We start from the raw sequence: 18,148 nt of genomic DNA, 5'->3' as shown, positions 1-18,148 counted from the left end.
TTTGCCTTGCATGTGGCCAACCCGGGTTTAATCCCCCATACTCCATCTGGTCCCCCATGTCCCGATAGGAGTGATCCCTGAGCAGAGAGCCAAGAGTAATCCCTGAGCACCATCAGGGTGACATAAAACCAAAAATAAATGAAGTCCCGGAGGGGGGATGGGTGAGCAGCCCCGTGACCACCCAAACAGAGTCTTGGCAGTTGAAAACCTCCACACTCACAAATCGCCACCATGCTCCCAGTCGAACCCCACTGCTCGGATGAACCTCATCCAGAAATTAATTTGTTGAAAAATTCAGATACATGGGTTTTGTGACTAAAATTTTCAGCTTTCATGAGGTTGAGGAGGTAGTCACACACATGCCCCAAAGTTACCAGTCAGTTAAGAATGTAACTCCAGCGGTATCACACCATTAGAAATTTTGGACACCCTGGAGTGCACAGCCGCAATTTCAACTGTGCAATATCTCAAACTCTATAACGCTGATAAACCAGGAGTAGCACACCAAGATGGAATGGGGTGTAATGTAAAAGGCAACCAATCTCTATTAACAAAATGTAAACACAGAAGACTTAACCTCTAACAACATCTTAGTGATCACTTATACAAGGGTTTAAGGGCTCCATGGTGAGATACAAAAATCTTCACTAACTTTCTTCTTAGGAAATCTTTTTGATTATCCTTTTAGCTAACTATTTATAGCAAGCAATGTAAAATAAATTATTGAGGGCTTGCTATGAAGGCAGACTCAAGGGGGGCTGGGAAAATTGGAAATAATGGTGGTGGGAAGGTGCAATGGTGGTGGGATTGGTGTTGGAATATTGAATATCTGGAACTAAACTAATGACTTAATAAAGTTATTTTTAAATAAATAAATAAATAAATGAAGTCCTTCAGGAGAAATAATTTAAAATTATTACTCTGGGTCTGCAGTCCTAATTTGATATTTGCTTAGGAGGAAAAATATCTGAGCAGAGTTCTCGCTTTATTGCCTTTGAGTTTCAAATATCAAACTCGAAGCATGCACTGATTACCTACCTAATTAATAGACCGTGAAGGCCGGGAATTGCTTTATTAACTAGTGGGAAGGATGTACTGACTTGAAACAGCTGTGTGGTCTTTATTTCCCCTACCATTTTGCCAAAGGAGGAGGGTTAAAACAAAAGGGATTCAGACACTGCTTCTCAGACAGTGGTCAAATGATCCCATCCCAGATGAGCGCATGTCTCACTGAGATGCTTCCAACATGAGAAATGTCTAATGTCAATATGAGAGCTGTAGAGCTGTCTAATGGGGAAAGGCCACTCAACAGTCATTTGCACTTCATGTCTAAGAGGCTCAAGGGAGGATACTCAGTCCCAGTGATCAGCTCAAAACAAATTCCCCTTCTCAGAACACTGCAGTTCCAGATATTTCACACTTCTGCTACTTTGCATACAGCCTTACAGTTCCATTTGTGTTGAATCATCTTTTCTCTCATCATGTTACCTACTTCTCACTATAACCCTAATGTTTATCCATCAGACTGTTCATTGACTCACCAAAGCAGTTCACACCCCCAGGTCCGTCTGCTTTCTGACATCGATCTCAACCCACTCACACCAGTGTCTGTCTATGTCTCCTGCTCCATCCAGGCCTAGTGGTTTCCTTGTGTTTCTATACTGCACAGGAGGGGCTTTTAGAACAAACTTCCTTTTTTGGGGTGATTTTAGGGTGCTGGCGATGCTGGTAGAAGAAGAGCAGGGCTCTTACAATGCAAAAGATGGCCCCCCACCACCACCACAAACAAATATCTAGACCCAACATCAATGATGGCAAAGTTGAGAAACCAAGCTTCAGAGCAAACATGGGACTTGGAGTCAAAACGGGCAAAGGGGCTGGAGAGATAGTCAGGGGTTAAGGTGCTTGTCTTGCCTGCAGTTGATTCCTCTTCAATGCCAGCACCACATAGTCCTGTAAAGTACCATTAGAAGTGACCCCCCATGCACAGAGATAGAAACAGACCCTGAGCACTACCAGGCGTCATCTAACAACACCCCCCCACAAATGGCCAGAGGATAGATATGTTCCCAAAGAAGATGTACAAATAAACACACACACAAATACACAAAAACCCACAAGAAAATTTCTCAGTGTCATTAGCCACGAGAGAAATGAAAATCAAAACCACAAGGATTTAACATTTGATATCTACTAGGTTGGCCATTCTATAAAAGAACAACAAAAAAAGAACGGTTTGAAAAACTCACACATCTTAACTTCAAAAATGTTGCTACTCATTTTCTTTGTTGCTTATGACCTTCAATCTAGGAAGCAGGTAGTAAGAAATAATATATTTTGAAACTTACTGCTAAATTGAGGAATTATTTCTTGTTTTTGCGACAATGTCATTTACAGGTGGCAAAGATTGCTCAAGGGGCTGAACACATATTTGACACTCACCTCATGGCCTACCCAACACTGCTGGGAGCAACTTCGGATGCACAGCACCATAAACAGCCTTTGAATACCCTGTGTGTGGCCCCCAAATAAAATAAATAAAATAAAGCAAAACAAAATTAATCAAAAAGATATTAATGTTTGGTGTAGCTAGTCCATGCAAGCCATAGGAAACCACCCCAGCAAAGGATGTAAAAATGCAAGTATTATTGTAATTCTTCTCTAAATACCTCAAAATTTGCCTTTATTCTATCACCTAGAACCAGCACAGTACCCAGCAAATGTGTCTGACATAATACTTAATAATTAAGCCCTGACACACAGACCTAACTAATGACTGGAGCCATGGGATGGCGGCTCTGTGCTCCCTCTGGAGGAGCTGGCAGATTTAGTTTCCAAATCCTCAGGCTTGATGGCAGCTCTCCAGCCCCACCAGCCCATCTTGAAATCATCTCTTCATCATGAGCTCTAAACCCTTATCTCACCATGAAGACTCCACAGTCTTCAAGTAAAGGGAAAAGGAATGGGGTGGAGGAGGATTGAGTTCTCATGAGCCATCTCCTCTCTATAGTCCCACTCTCATGAGTGGCATGGGATCACTAAGAAAATGATGGCTTGAGGAACCGGTCAGGATGGGAGATGTGTGCAGAAAGTAGATAAAGGACCAAACATGGTAACCTCTCAGTGTCTATATTGCAGACCATAGTGCCCAAAAATATAGAGAGAGAGAGTATGGGGAATGCTGTCTGTAATGGAGGCAGGGGGAGGGTGGGAAAGGGGGAGTGTATATGGGGATAATGGTGGTGGGGAATGTGCACTGGTGGAGGGATGGATGTTTAATCATTGTGTGGTTCTAACCCAAACATAAAAGCTTGTAAGTATCTCACGGTGATTTAATAATTTTTAAATTTATTTATTTATTTTTTATTATTAATTCACCGTGAGGTAAGTAACAGAAATTTCATGTTTGAACTTCGATCATACGGGATCATACGGTAATCAAACACCCATCCCTTCATCAGTGCACATTTTCCACCACCAAAATCCCCAGTATCTTCCCCCCATTTCATATCACCCCCTACCAGTGTGGCAGACAATTTGCAGAATATTCTTTCTCTACTTTAGTTACCTTTGATATTTCAAGACCAGTCCCACCACATCTTATACCTGCTGAAAATGAAATTGCTAGACAGTGTGTTTTGTATTGTTTGTTATAGATATAATATAATGTCATGTGGCTGTGAGAGTGGCCACATGCTCTAGGAATTCTAAGATTTTAATAATTAGGTTCTGAAGACATTGTTACCACAAGTTGCTCAGGTCCAAGACTCGTTTGTGTGTCTCTGGATCGTGGCCACGTGGGAGCTGGTGCTACTTGCTGGCTTCTCGAAAATGGTGACCGCTGGAGTTCTTAGAGGGCCGGCAGAGGGACAACACCTGCCCCTGTCTGGAGCAACCCAGTGGAGAAGGCCTTTTGCAAAGTAAGTATCTCACGGTGATTTAATAATTTTTAAATTTATTTATTTATTTTTTATTATTAATTCACCGTGAGGTAAGTAACAGAAATTTCATGTTTGAACTTCGATCATACGGGATCATACGGTAATCAAACACCCATCCCTTCATCAGTGCACATTTTCCACCACCAAAATCCCCAGTACTGGTGGCCATCTCTGCCACCAGTAGCTTGGGTCTGAGATTCCTTTGTGTGTCTCTGGATCATGGCCACGTGGGAGCTTAAGTAGATGGTGGATGGAGGTGGTGTCATCTCTGTGTCCCATTGGGGCAGGGGGAAGGAGGGTCCACTCCTCCCCTGTCCTGTGAGATTTGGGATTTACCATCACAGGGGTTCATACCTGGTGCTACTTGATGGCTTCTAGAAAATGGCGACTGCTGGAGCTCTTAGAGGGCTGGCAGAGGGACAACACCTGCCCCCATCTGGAGCAGCCTAGAGAAGGCCTTTTGCAAAGTCCCGGGCCATCTCTGCCACAAGTAGCTCCAGTCTGAAATTCCTTTGTGTGTCTCTATGAGTGGCATCTTAAAAGCACTTTCTCTACCAGTGAATCAAAAGAGTTATGGAAACCCTACTATGTACCAGGCTCCAAACGGGGTGGGGGTGGGTCCACAGGAGCCCCCTCCAGAGTATCCTAGACTTCAGTGGAAGAAGCAATGGCTTTAGAATTGTATTTTGAACTGGTAGGAATTTCAGTGTGAGTTTTATACTATCAAATTACTTTGTGACCTGAAGAAACAAAGGAAAGGAAATTAGAAGCATAAGATGATTTTACATTGAATTTAGAAATAGCGGAAGGATTGCTGGAAAGAACTAGACTAACCATGTTATTTCCTACCAGGGTACCTTAGGGGATCCCTGTTTAAATGAATAAATAAAAATGATGTGTAATTATCGTATCAATTGCTTGCATCTAAGTGAGTGCTTCTGGAGTTATTTGATGGTGCTTAAAAATCTTTGGTCTCTTGAAGTGTGTTTAATGTCTCCTTGACTCTTATCTATATTATTAATTTGCAGATCAAAGTTAACTGGGTGCTATGCAAATGAAGAGACTTTAAATAAGCTTTGACTGTCAAATTTTAAACCGATATTACTTATAACAGAACTGCAGTATATTCTAAGGACATGTGCTAATGTATCTCAAAAGATACTATGGCTATAATCCGTGCTATCCAACAGAAGTTTCTGTGATGATGAACTATTCTGTAGCCACACTATCCAAATACAGTGCCAAGCTAGCCACATGTAGCCACTGAACACTTGAAATGTAGTTAGTGTGACAGAGAAATGAAATTTTATTTTTATTTGATTTTTGGCTTTTTGGGTCACACTCAGCTATGCTTCTGGATCTTCACTCAGAAATTATTCCTGGCAGTACTTGGGGGACCACAAGAGATGCTGGAGATCAGTTTGGCTGCGTGCATGGAGGCAGAGGGAGGGTGGGAAAGGAGGGGTATACTGGGGATATTGGTGTTGGGGAATGTGCACTGGATGGGTGTTTGATCATTGCGTGATTGCAACCCAACCATGAAAGCTTATAACTATCTCACGGTGATTCAATAAAATTTAAAAAATAAAACCAGTTTGGCTGCATGCAAAGCAAATGCCATACCTGTTGTACTATTGCTTGAACCCCAGAAACAAAATTTAAAATTTTATTTTTTTAATTAATTTAAATAGTCATAGGTGGTTTGCAGCTACCTTATTTGATCATGTAGTTTTGAAGAAAAACAAAATAGGTTTCCAAAATCTGAATTCCTTACTATCTTGAACAGTTTACTCAACCTCTGTGAATTTCAATTTTCTCCCTTGAAAATGAGGATATAAATAATACCTACCTCACAGGATTTGGGACAAGAGGAATTGAGATAATATTCAAACATTCTCCTTTTTCCAAATAAGTGCCAATTGAGTACTGAAGTTAAAATTGTGAAAAGTGAATAACCACCTCTCTCACTTTAAAGGAATTTCCATTTCTAGAGAGCTCAAAATATTATTAAATTCCTAATTAGTCTTACTGTTCAGATACAATATTTAACATCAATGCTTGTAACTATCTGCTGGTAAGTAGCACCATTAGCAATTGCCAGAAATAGTCCTGTGTCAGATTGTGGGTATCAATGTATAAAATGGCTGGCAGTCAGAAAGTTAAGCTAAAAGTTGAGATCTGCTTGTGTAGAAAAGGGATGTTGAAAAGCATGCTATAAAACTTAATGCAATCATTTCTTTGTTGTTGTTATGATTAGTAATATATCTAGATTGCCCAAGGGAGATAAATAAACCCATTTAATTAAACTGTAAGAAACTGAGGCACAAATTAGCAGAATAAGCTAGTGAGCACTTACATGCCAGAGATGCACTTATATGCTTAAGAGTTTGAGCACTTACATGTCAGAGATGCAAAAAAGTACAGTAGAAATGATATCTGCACTTATATGTTTATTTCAGCACTATTTACAATAGCCAGAATATGGAAAAAAACCCGAGTGCCCGATAACAGATGACTGGTTAAAGAAACTCTGGAACATCTACACAATGGAATACTATGTAGCTTTTAGAAAAGATGAAGTCATGAAATTTGCATATAAGTGATTGACATGGAGAGTATCATGTTAAGTGAAATTAGTCAGAAAGAGAGGGACAGACATAGAATAACTGCACTCATTTGTGGAATATAAAGTAGCATAATGGGAGACTACCACCCAAATATAGTAGGAATAAGGGCCAGGAGGATAGCTCCATGGCTTAGAAGATGGCCTCACATGCTGAGGGAAAAGGCAGCTGAGATAGAGAAGGGACCACCAAGCAAAGGATGCTTGGAGGCTCGCTCGGGATGGAAGATGCATGCTGAAAGTAGACTATAGACCTAACATGATGGCCACTTACTACCTGTACTGCAAACCATAACACCCAAAAGGAGAGAGAGAGAGAGAGAGAGAGAGATAGAGAGAGAGAGAGAGAGTAAAAAAGAATGTGCCTGCCACAGAGGAGGAGGGGGATGGGGTGAGGGTGGTGGGAAAGATACTGGGAACATTGTTGGTGGAGATTGGGCACTGGTGGAGGGATGGATACTCAACCATTGTATGTATGACTAAAATCATGAAAGTAATCCTGAAAGTGTGTCTGTAATTCTATCTTACAGTGTTTCCTTAAAATTTTTTTTAAAAATCAATGTGACATCATTTTGTAGATAGGTTATTTAATACATTTTATTTAATAAAATTTTGCCAAATGTAATTTGAAAAAAAACACCAAAAAACGAACAAACAAACAAAAAAAGAGTTTGAGCGCTTTCATTGAATGTAATCACAGGCATGTAAAGTACCTAGCCCAGTTATACATATCACTTACTAAAGACTAAAAGTGTCAGTCATTCTTATGACAATAAGTGACCTGGGAGAGTCAAGAGATTAGAAGCAGGGATGGAGCGATAGCCTTGCACGCAGTTTACCTAGGTTCATTTCCAGCATCCCATGTGGTCCCCTGAGCACTGCCAGGAGTAACCCCTGTGCATCACCAGGTGTGACTTCCCCCCAAAAAAAGTAAAAAAAATAGATTAGAAGCTTTTGGCTATTTGTCAGCTCACAAAAAGTATAGTATACAGAGTGCTATTTGTACAGATTTAATTGTATAAGACTGGAACATAGACAGACCATCACTATTTTCTATATCTAAACTTCCAGAAGCTGAATCCAGCTGTTTTCGTACTCTTTGAAATCTATTTTTGCAATGAGGCATGAGTGAATGAATCCCGATTCACCAGTTAACTCAATAGGATAAACTAGTAAAATTCAAGGGTCTTGGGGTAGAGAGATAGTACAGGGGGAAGATCAACTTGCACAGTACTGACTGTGGTTGATTCCTGGCACTACATAAAATGCCCTGAGCATGACCATGACTGATCTCTGAGCACAGAGCTATGAATAAGCCCTGAGTACTTCCAGGAATGTCCCCCAAACAAACAAACAAACAAACAAACAAAAAACAATAAAAATAAGACAAACAGAAAAAAACCTCATGAATCCTTAACATGCAAATTTCTCCTAATCTGAAGAGAACAGTGGACTGGAGAAAAAAGATGCTTGTCTTTGAACAGGGACCATTATGACAATGATAGCAGCTGGAAATGAAGACTCTAGATGAGAACTGAGTGCTCAAGAGAGGTAAAGTGATATGCATGATACCCTTTCAGCCACAATATTATAAACCTCCATGTCTAAAAGGAGAGAGAGAGAGAGAGAGAGAGAGAGAGAGAGAGAGAGAGAGAGAGAGAGAGAGAAGAAAATAAAGTGTCTTCCTTAGAGGTGGGCTGTGGGGTAGGATGGTAGGGGGTGAAATTGAGGTCATTGATGGTAGGAAAAGTACACTGGTGAGGAGGTGGGTGTTGGCACATTGTATGACAGAAATTCTCATAAACAACTTTGTAAATATTTCACAGTGGTTCAAATTTTTTAAAGATGCTTGTCTTACATGCATATGATACTGATTTGTTTTCTGGCACCCTTGTATGGTCTCCCAAATACCACTGAGTCTGTCCCAGGAACATGGGAAACAAATCATGAGAGAACATGGATCAAATGGGGAAGAAAGAAATTTAAAGAAATGGTCTACTAGTCATGTAGCTCAAGTGACCAGTGAATCTGAACTGGATTGCTTTCTAAGAAGCAAGATGCTTTAGCCAGCTATCCACAGGTACTCTGAAAGGCATGAGAAGGTTTTGAGGAACGGGGACACAAAACTGCAGGTCCAGTGCACCAAGGTGTAAGAAACCACTGGGAGCAGAGAAATTCCATCCATGCTACAAAGGTTCCCCTGGGCCGACTGTCTTTCTGACATTATTGCAAGTCCTTTCTACCATTTCTGCACCTCCTTCAACTTTTTTCATATAGAACTTATTTCATGAGGCTCCTCTAAAATACACATTTCCCACCAATAAGGAACCATTAAGGTGTCTCTCTTATCTAATAGTTGCATTGCAAAGCATTTAGAAATGAGTGTTCAAATCACCAATTTGTGACTTTTCTTCCTAGCAGCATGCTTCATCTTACAGAATAATGAATATTTTGTTCAAACATTTCTTCAGTGCTCTTAGGTATGCAAAACATCTTTCTTTGTCTTGACTTCACATTTCCTCATACTGATATGACTTTTTATTTTTTTTTGTTTTTCTTTTTTTTTAATTGAATCACCAGGAGACACACAGTTACAAAGTTGTTCATGATTGGGTTTTAGTCATACAATGTTCCAACACCTGTCCCTTCACCAGTATACATTTCCCACCACCAATTTCCCCAGTTACCCTCCCACACCCACACCCACACCCAATGGCGGGCTGATATGACTTTTTCTTAAGAAAGAATTTATCCTTGTCATCATATGCCATCCAGGAAGACAAAGAAAATTAAGCAGCATTTTTCTTTATTTGTGTCATCTTTTTTTTTCTTTTTGGGTCACACCTGGAAATGCACAGTGGTTACTCCTGGCTCTGCATTCAGGAATTACTCCTGGCGGTGCTCAAGGGATCAAACGGGATGCTGGGAATCGAACTTTGGTCAGCTGCGTGCAAGGTAAATGCCCTATCCACTGTACTATCGCTCCAGCCCCTTTTGTGTTGTCTTAAGGTGGAGCAGCTAATGCTTCCATATCACGTGTGACTCCGTTAATTTGCACAAGTCCCCTAGATACATAGACATGACTTGAATATTTAAATCCACCTTGTTCTTTGGGGATTTTGTTGGGTTGGTTGGTTTTGAAGCACTCCCAGCAGTGCTCAGGGCTTATTTGTGTGCCCAGGGATCACTCTTGGCAGGCTGGGGATAGAACCCGGGGTCAGCCACGTGGAAGGCAAGCATCCTACCTGATATTACTATCGCTCTGGCCCCATGAATCCACTATGAAAGCCAGAGGCAAAAATCATCAGAAAGCATTTGTCTTACCTTGCACCAAAATTTGGGAGCACGTTTGTCACTGGTGTCCCCTTCCATGTTGCATTGCTAGCGGCACACCATGTCTGTTCCCGACCTGCTGTCGTCTTTTCTGGAGTCTTCTCTTGCCTATCGAGTCCTTTAGCGTCACGGGGTGGAAGTTGGTCTCTTTCCAGACTTTTGGGAGCCTTGCAGTGGCCTTGCAGATATCCAAGTTGCTGTACTCTCTTGTTTTTTTTTTTTCTCCCACAAACCTCCTCTCCTCCCCTCTGGGATACTGTTCGATGACAACTGCTGTGCTCTGGACTGCCACTACGATGGCCTGTCGTGCGAGGACAGGCAGGTTGTGGTAAAAGCTGCACTCGTGAAAAAGGCCATTGTTAAATCGCTGGAGCTATGGCAACAAATCCCGCTGGTGAATTAACTGTCATTGTGTGTCGGTTCAACTGATTATGCTCCTGGAATGACAAACATTTTCTCTCTCTTTTGCTCCCAAGATTAAAAAGTGGTCAAGACCTTGAAGTGTTAATCTAAACTCAGCACTTTCTTTAAATAGGAGAATCGAGATAGAGAAAAATAGATCTCTCAGAAGTACTTTGATTCTAATAAACATTTTATGTCTCCCAAGGAGCTATTCTAAGCACAATTGATAATGAATTTGTGCATTTTAACAATGTGGAATCTTCATAATTTGCGTTAAAGTAATTTCCTCTCGGCACTGTGTGTTTAAAGAACTCTTTAAATATGCATGTGCTTAGATTTTTCTGAGAAAAGGGTTTTTTTTTCCAAACTGGCTGCACCATCAAAGGGCTTTGGGAACTCTAGCCACTCCTTGTCCACTGTGCTATCAGATCCAGTTCTCAGTGATTTCTGTCCTAAATTCATTTTAGCCAAATGAAGATTTCCTTGGCTCCTGCTAATAGGAACACCGTGGCTTTCTCCTCTAGTCTGGTCTCTAGGATGATAAAGCTTGCACTGTTTGCTCACAGGATCCTTTCCACCTTTCTGTCCATCCACCCATCCATTCTGCACTGCTGCCCATGTGTATGCCAGCTGCCGGGGAAAGCTCTATCTAGAAAGCTCTCTCTAGAGGCGCTAATTTCCTGGTGGGATGGGGAATTCAAAGCAGAGGTTTTCAGCTGCCAGTCTGGTTGCAGTGTAACAGGATTATAAACCACTGATCTACTAGAGTGGTTATTATCTGATGTTCTATGAACCTGTGTGGGGACAGGTGTCGGTTCTCTCATGTATAAAGGAGGGACACCACTGGTTTGCAATCTTCTGCCAAGGACAGCGGGGGTGACATTTCCAAGAATTCCATTTCCTTACTACTTTGGGTAGGAGTTGGCCAAAGGAGTAATTTGCATAGAACCTAGAAGGTGAACCTGAGTTGCATCCCCAGCATCACATGCATATGGTCCCCCAAGCACTGCCGGAGTGATCCCTGAATACAGAGCCAAGAGATTCGGAAGCAGAGAGAGAAGGAGCAGTCACTACTTTCTAAAGGTCCTCACGTCTGGGTGTGGTGAAGAGGCAGAGGTAGCAGTGGCACCCGCTTGCATTAATTTCCCTTTGCTCTTGGTCTGGATCTTGCCCTAACTATAAGCCTAGTTGACCCCCAGCAGCCTGCGACCTTCCACTGTGCAGCCTCTCAGAGGTAGCAGCAGCTTCCTGGAGCTCCCCTGTGGGGCTTTATCCTTCACTTTTTCTGTAGGTGGGGAGAGCTTAAAGGGGTATCTGTGCCTAAATTCCTGTCCTATCTCTCTGCCCTCCCCCCAATTTTGCAGCTCTCTGGGCTAGACTTCTCAGGTCTCTTCCATCCTGCACTCCCCCAGTCCCTCCCACAGTGGGCCACATCGATTTTCAATAATTCATCCCTTCCCCCTCCACTCATAGGAACTCTGCTTTCCTGGCTAGGCTAATGATGCAGGGCTCTTAAAAGAAAATCAGCAGCATGGTGGATTGGAGGGGACAATAAGCAAGGAAAAAAAAAACCTATAGAACCTGAGTCTAGAAGCAACCAAGGAACCCAAGAAATTCGACTTGTTTGTCTCAGACCTTGCCCTATAATTCCCTAAGAGCTCTCTGCATGTACAGTATCTTCAGATCCAAGCCATTTTTGCATACATTTCTTGCTTACAAATTCCCCTGATTTTTTTTCTTTTTTCTGCCTTTGTTCAGTTTTTTTTTTTTATTAGTGAAACACCATGAGGTACAGTTGTAGATTTACAAATTTTTGTGCTTGGATCTCGGTCATACCACGATCAAATACCCATCCCTCCACCAGTGCCCATTTTCCACCACCAGGATAATATCCCTCCCCCCCCCCATCCTTCCATCCCCCCATCCCCCCCTGACACTGTGGCAGGGCATTCCCTTTTGTTTTCTCTCTCCTCCTGGGTGTTGTGATCAGCCAAAGAGGCATTGAGTGGCGAACATGTTCAGTCCAGTCTACTTTCAACCTGCATCTCCCCTCCTGGGAGGATCCTCCAAACACCCTCCACTTGGTGTTCCCCTTTCTATCTGAATTGTCCTTTCCCCTAGAATACCCAGCTGGCCTCTAAGTTATGGAGTAATTCTCCTGGTGTTGCTCTCAGCTATTCTTGGGTATTAATCTCATATTTTATTATTTTATATCCCCCAGATGAATGCTATCTTTCTATGTCTATCCCTCTCTTTCTGACTCATTTCGCTTAGCATGATACTTTCCATATTGTACCACTTGTATGTAAAGTTCATGACTTCATCTTTTCTAAGAGCCACATAGTACTCCATTGTGTAGATGTACCAAAGTTTCTTTAACCAGTCATCTGTTCTTGGGCACTCAGGTCTCTTCCAGTTTCTGGCTACTGTAAAGAGTGCTGCAATGAACAAACAAGTGCAGATGTCACTTCGGCTACACATTTTTGCCTCTCTGGGATATATTCCCAGGAGTGGTATCGCTGGGTCAAGGCCCTCCCGTTGATCGTCGATTTGCTCGAGCGGGCCCAGTAACGTCTCCATTGGAGACTTTGTTGTTACTGTGTCTGGCATATCGAATACTCTCGGTAGCTTGCCGGGCTCTCCGAGAGGGGCGGAGGAATCGAACTCGGGTCGGCCATGTTGGCTGCGTGTCAAATGGGAGCTCAATTTCTAATTTTTTGAGGAACGTCCATACTGTTTTCCAAAAGGGCTGAACCAGTCGGCATTCCCACCAACAGTGAAGGAGTGTCCCTTTCTCGCCACATCCGCGCCAGCAACGGTTGCTTTTGTTCTTTTGCAAATTCCCCTGATTTTGATGTCAGAACAGCGCAGAGTCTCCTGCCCCCATGCCTGGCTGTCCTCGCCGGTGCCCCTTGGAGGGGAGCAGGTTGGGTTTCCCTCCCCGCCCTGACCAGGGCTCTGGCAGTCAAAGATCTCCAGAACCAGCCACCACCATGCTGAGACCACTCTCCCCACGCATGAAGGTATCGGCAGAGGAACAAAGGCATGAGGGTCCCGGGGCTGAGATCTCCAAGCCTGCTCGGATCGGGGCTGAGCATCCTCCACCCAGATCCTCCATATTTCAGTAGGCAGGGGTTACACCCACCAACTGGCCCCTGGCACCATGTAATCCCATCAACGGCCAAGACCCAGAGACTATAAAACCCAGCTCCCAGAAGTGCGCGGCCGCATTCACGGCCTCACTACATCCTATGATCTCATTCTTACTTTGGACAAACTGGCAGGCTACTGAATGTAAACTGCCCACATGGCAGAGTCTGGCAAACTACCCGTGGCTTACCCAGTATGCCAAATACCAGTAACAATGATGGGTCTCATTCTCCTAACCCTGAAAGAGCCTTGAATATGGCACTTTATAAAAAATCTCAGGGCTAGCATGAAGGAGACCTTACTGGGGTCTGCTCGAGGCAATCGACGAACAACAGGATGGTTGTGATCGTGATTGTGATCTGATGTCCCACAGATCATATCCACAAAGGGATTGGTTATCACAGGGAATCCATACTCTAGGTGGGTGTGGAGGTGTCCAGGCAGTAAACTGGAAGAGAATAAAAACTCAAGTCCAAGCTTTCTTTCTTTCAGAGTGATTCATTGGATCTATTAAAATGATAGGCTAACTTGGCATAGCATAGATCGATTCTAACAGAAGATTTCTCGAAAACTACAGTGAAGCTTGGTTCAGCTGTCAGGAAAACATCATCTACTTCTATTTGCACTGGTTTGCTCTTCTCAGTAATGGAAAAATCACTCTTGTGTCAACAAGGCCCAACAGTTTACAAGAGAGGCTTGTTTTGAAATTGCCTCTTGTTGTCATCTCTTAGAATAACAGTACATTTGATTATATTTCCAAGTTTCTTGTCTCACATCCAAAAGAAGAATCACTGCCAATCTATCCTCTCAGTTAATTCCTACTTAGTGTAGGTGATTATCTGTCAGGAGCATGATAAAGTTGAGAAGATAAGCTTTGATTAATTCTAACTGTAGAGCAAAATAGAATGAACAAGGCCACCAACACAATTATAGCCATGCCTGATATAATGATGCTTCGGTAAGTGATGGATTTCACATATATTTGCACAATGACCAAATGACCTAACAATAAATATCTCAGCATTCAGCCCCATCATTCGGTGACATAGGTACAAGGGCATAGGTACAATGTACAATGTACACACTATATTCTTATTACAGACCTACCTAAATTGGTAAATTAGAGTGCTTAACCTTAGGTTATGGAGCTATCCACTATCTGAACACTTACTGACTGACAGCTTTCTGGGCTCTTTCTGTTTTTGAGAGTCTCCTAACAAGTCCCTGTGGGCCATCATGGGGCAATCCAGACCTGAAAGTTGTATTCGTGGCTGCAGCCTATATGGTCAGGACCATAGAGTAGGAAACGGTTGGGTGACAGATCTCAGCTACCCCATAAGGTAGCTAGTATGAATTAGAAAGAGGTGCCTCGGGGCTGGAGCAATAGCACAGCAGGTAGGGCATTTGCCTTGCACACAGCCCACACCCGGGTTCTATTCCCAGCAACCCATATGTTCCCCGAGCACTGCTAGGAGTAATTCCTGACCGCAGAGCCAGGAGTAACCCCTGTGCATCGCTGGGTGTGACCCAAAAAGAAGCAAAAAAATGAAAGAGGTGCCTCTTCCGGTTTAAACAGGCCCAGTTGGTGAGCAAAGAGAGGACTGAATTTCAGCCCCCATTTCCCCAATCTATGGGGAGCCTTTGTTGCTCCTGGCCCTCATAGAAAAGAGAATTATTGGGAAAGTAAACTGTGTCAGTCCCAATATAGATGAATACCTGAATTGGGGGCGACAAGTTTTCTCATGACCCAGGAGGTGTTCTCCATTGAGAGGTATAGATGTTTAATTAGGCCTCTCCTTGAGAACACAGACTCCCAGAGGTGTTCTGTTGCCTTTCGAGTAGCTCACTAGGGGTCAGGTGCTCCCCTGATTTACAGTCTTAGGTTCCCTGTTCAAAAGGTCCCTGCTTTGGCTCTCCTCCTCTGAGGATGTGTGTGTCCACAAGTGTGTCCATGTGGTCACAGTCCATATCTAAAAATCCCAGGTGCATACCTGGAGACCCTCATCCTAATTCTAGAACATTCTGGAATTCTCTTCCCAAATGCCTTTGTCCTTTTAAGGATATCCACTAAAATTCTTTTTTTTCCCCTTCTGTGTTTATATTTTGTTTTGTTGTTGTTGTTTTTTTATTATTTTTTATTAAATTTTTATTAGTGAAACACCATGAGGTACAGTTGTAGACTTACAAATTTTTGTGCTTGGGTTTCAGTTATACAATGATCGAATACCCATCCTTCCACCAGTGCCCATTCTCCACTACCACCAGTCCCAGTATCCCTCCTTCCCTCCATCCCCACATCCCACCCTACCTCTGTGGCAGGGCATTCCCTTTTGTTATCTTTCTCATTTTGAGTGCTGAATCCACTAAAATTCTTGCCCAAACCCCACAAATGTTAAGAGCAGGCCCAGCTAGAGTTCTTCTAAATCACTATGGAAATTAATGGATTAAATAGTGTTTATGTTACATTATTGTTATTGTTTTGGTTTTTGGCATACTCAGTAGTCCTCAGAGATCTCTGGCTCAATCCCTAGAGATCACTCCTGGAGGTGTACAGGGCACCATATGTGGTGCTAGGCATCAAACCTGGGTTGGCCACATGCAAGGTAAGCATCTTACCCTGTCCTATCTCTTGAGTCTGTAGGCAGTCCAGATTTCTTATCTGCTCTCTCATCATAATAAAAGGGCCAGAGACTCTTCTTTACTGCTTATATATTCCCAGTACCTAGAAGGATTCCTGGCAAATTTTAAGTGCTCAATAAATATTTTATTAGTGAACACATTAATTTGGCATAAAATTGCACTGCTTTCTCTCTCTTTTTTTTTCTTGTTCAAGTTGACTCTGGGTGGATAGGAGAATAATGCAAAGCAACGTCATCTGCTGGTAGTGGAGGTATTTCTAAAAGAACTGGAGCCAGTGGGCCAGCAATAGTGAACCAGAATTTACGGTACTTGCTTCGTGTGTGACCAAATCACGGTTCAGTCCTTGGCACTGCAAATAATCCCCTGAGTGCCACCAGGAGTGAGCCAGGAGTAAGCCCTGAGCACCACTGGCTGTCATAACCCCCGCTGAAAAAAGTAATAACTGGAGGAGGCAGAGAGATAATAGAGAGTTTACAGAACTTTCATTGCATGAGGCCACAACTACATCAATGGTCCAAATCCTGGCATCATATATGGTCCCCTGAGCACCACAATATGTGGCCCCTGAGTACTGCCAGATATGTCTCCCTTGGAAAAAGAAGCAAGCTGGAGCCAGGAAAATAATGCTGAGATATGGGAAACACCTGGTGTCCAAGAGAAAGCAATGCATGAAGAAATTGTGGTACCAAGGAACTTTGTAATTAGTATCCTTTTTAGGACTTGGTGGTTTCAATTTGCAGTAACTCGCTGAAGCTATCAAAATCCAAGCAGAGAAATGTTTACTGATCCATTAGACCATTAACAAAACTTCTCCGAGAAGTTAGTAATCAACCAAGTAGCTTATAAATTATTTGCTTCCTTTCATCTCATAACAATTATTTTAATGTATTGTTGAGGTTTTGCTGCCAGCTCTCCCCACCCAAGCCCCCACCCAAGTCTAATAGAAAAATGTCCTTCTGCCTGGTGCAGAGTGGTTCAGATCAAAACCAAACATGGTATATCTTGCAATTGACTCTGCTTTTTTCCTGTGTCTTCTTGCTGGTTGACAGAAGTTCTTTCACAATGCAAAATTTCTATATGAACTTAGTGTATCTTACACCTTTTCTCTTTTCTCTCCTCCATTATCTCCTCCTGAAGTAAAGGGGATTTTGTACCTTCAACTGTGAATTTTGGTGGTGTCTTTTTTGGGGAGTTAAGAGAGTGGGTTTGGACCACAACTAGCACTGTTCAGCACTATTCCCGACTCTGTGCTTGGGGGTCATCCTCATAGTGATCAGGATTAACCCTGGGTCAACTGCTTACAAAGAAAGTGCCTCGACCTCCGTATCATTCTCTGGCCTCAGGAGATGTTATTTTGTATGAGAGGTCATAGGTTTAAGAATTTCAAAGATGAGGCCGGAGTGATAGCACAATGGATTTGCCTTGCACGCAACTGACCAGGGTTTGATCCCTGGCATCTCATATAGTCCCTTGAGCAATGCCAGGAGTAATTCCTGAGTGCAGAACAAGGAGTAACCCCTGAATATTGCCAGACATGACCCCCAAAGAAGCCAAAAATTTTTTTTCAAAGATATTCTTCACCTTCATTGCTATTGATTGTGGGTAATATAACTCCAGCAAGTGATGATTATAAGAGAAACATAAGTCATCCTATGCAAAATCTAGAGAAAAATTAACAGCATGTAACAACCCCAAACTTTCAATTAAAGGATCACTTGATCACTTGAAATCCCATTACTCGTTGATTTGCTCGAGCGGGCGCCAGCAACGTCTCAATTTGTCCCTGTCATGTGCTAATGTAGCCCAATGGCATCTGCTCATTCTAGGAACATGAAGAGCCTCAAGCCAATCATTCAGGGTCTTGACGAAGAAGTCTGACCATCTCATAGGTGGGTGGCCACTGCGATCTTTTGACATCCTATGGAATCTAGTAGGTAATGGCTCTAGTCCAGCGGTCGTCTCCAAATCTCATTACGTGTGCAGCCCAATTCCAATTAAAGGAATGACCCCTAATACAGGGAAATGACTATAGTTAAGAAAGTATGTGCCAGTGTCTTGG

General features: G+C 42.7%; 1 protein-coding gene across 2 annotated transcripts in view; it reads right to left on the bottom strand.

Moving 5' to 3' along the window:
* The window catches only part of PCYT1B (phosphate cytidylyltransferase 1B, choline), a 134,515-nt gene extending 124,391 nt beyond the window's left edge, over positions 1 to 10,124 (bottom strand). Inside the window, exon 1 of one of the 2 annotated variants that reach the window (XM_056131225.1) lies at positions 9,889 to 10,124. In XM_056131225.1, coding sequence (XP_055987200.1) covers positions 9,889 to 9,936 — 48 coding nt within the window. In that variant the 5' untranslated portion in view covers positions 9,937 to 10,124. The remainder of the gene's footprint in view (positions 1 to 9,888) is intronic. The other variant, XM_056131222.1, reaches the window with a different exon arrangement.
* Positions 10,125 to 18,148: the final 8,024 nt, after the last annotated feature.

This window comes from Sorex fumeus, unplaced genomic scaffold (assembly GCF_029834395.1).
Source record: "Sorex fumeus unplaced genomic scaffold, SorFum_2.1 ptg000086l, whole genome shotgun sequence".
Lineage (NCBI taxonomy): Eukaryota > Metazoa > Chordata > Mammalia > Eulipotyphla > Soricidae > Sorex > Sorex fumeus.
Note: the sequence above shows the minus strand (reverse complement) of the source record. Positions and strands in the feature narration are given on the sequence as shown.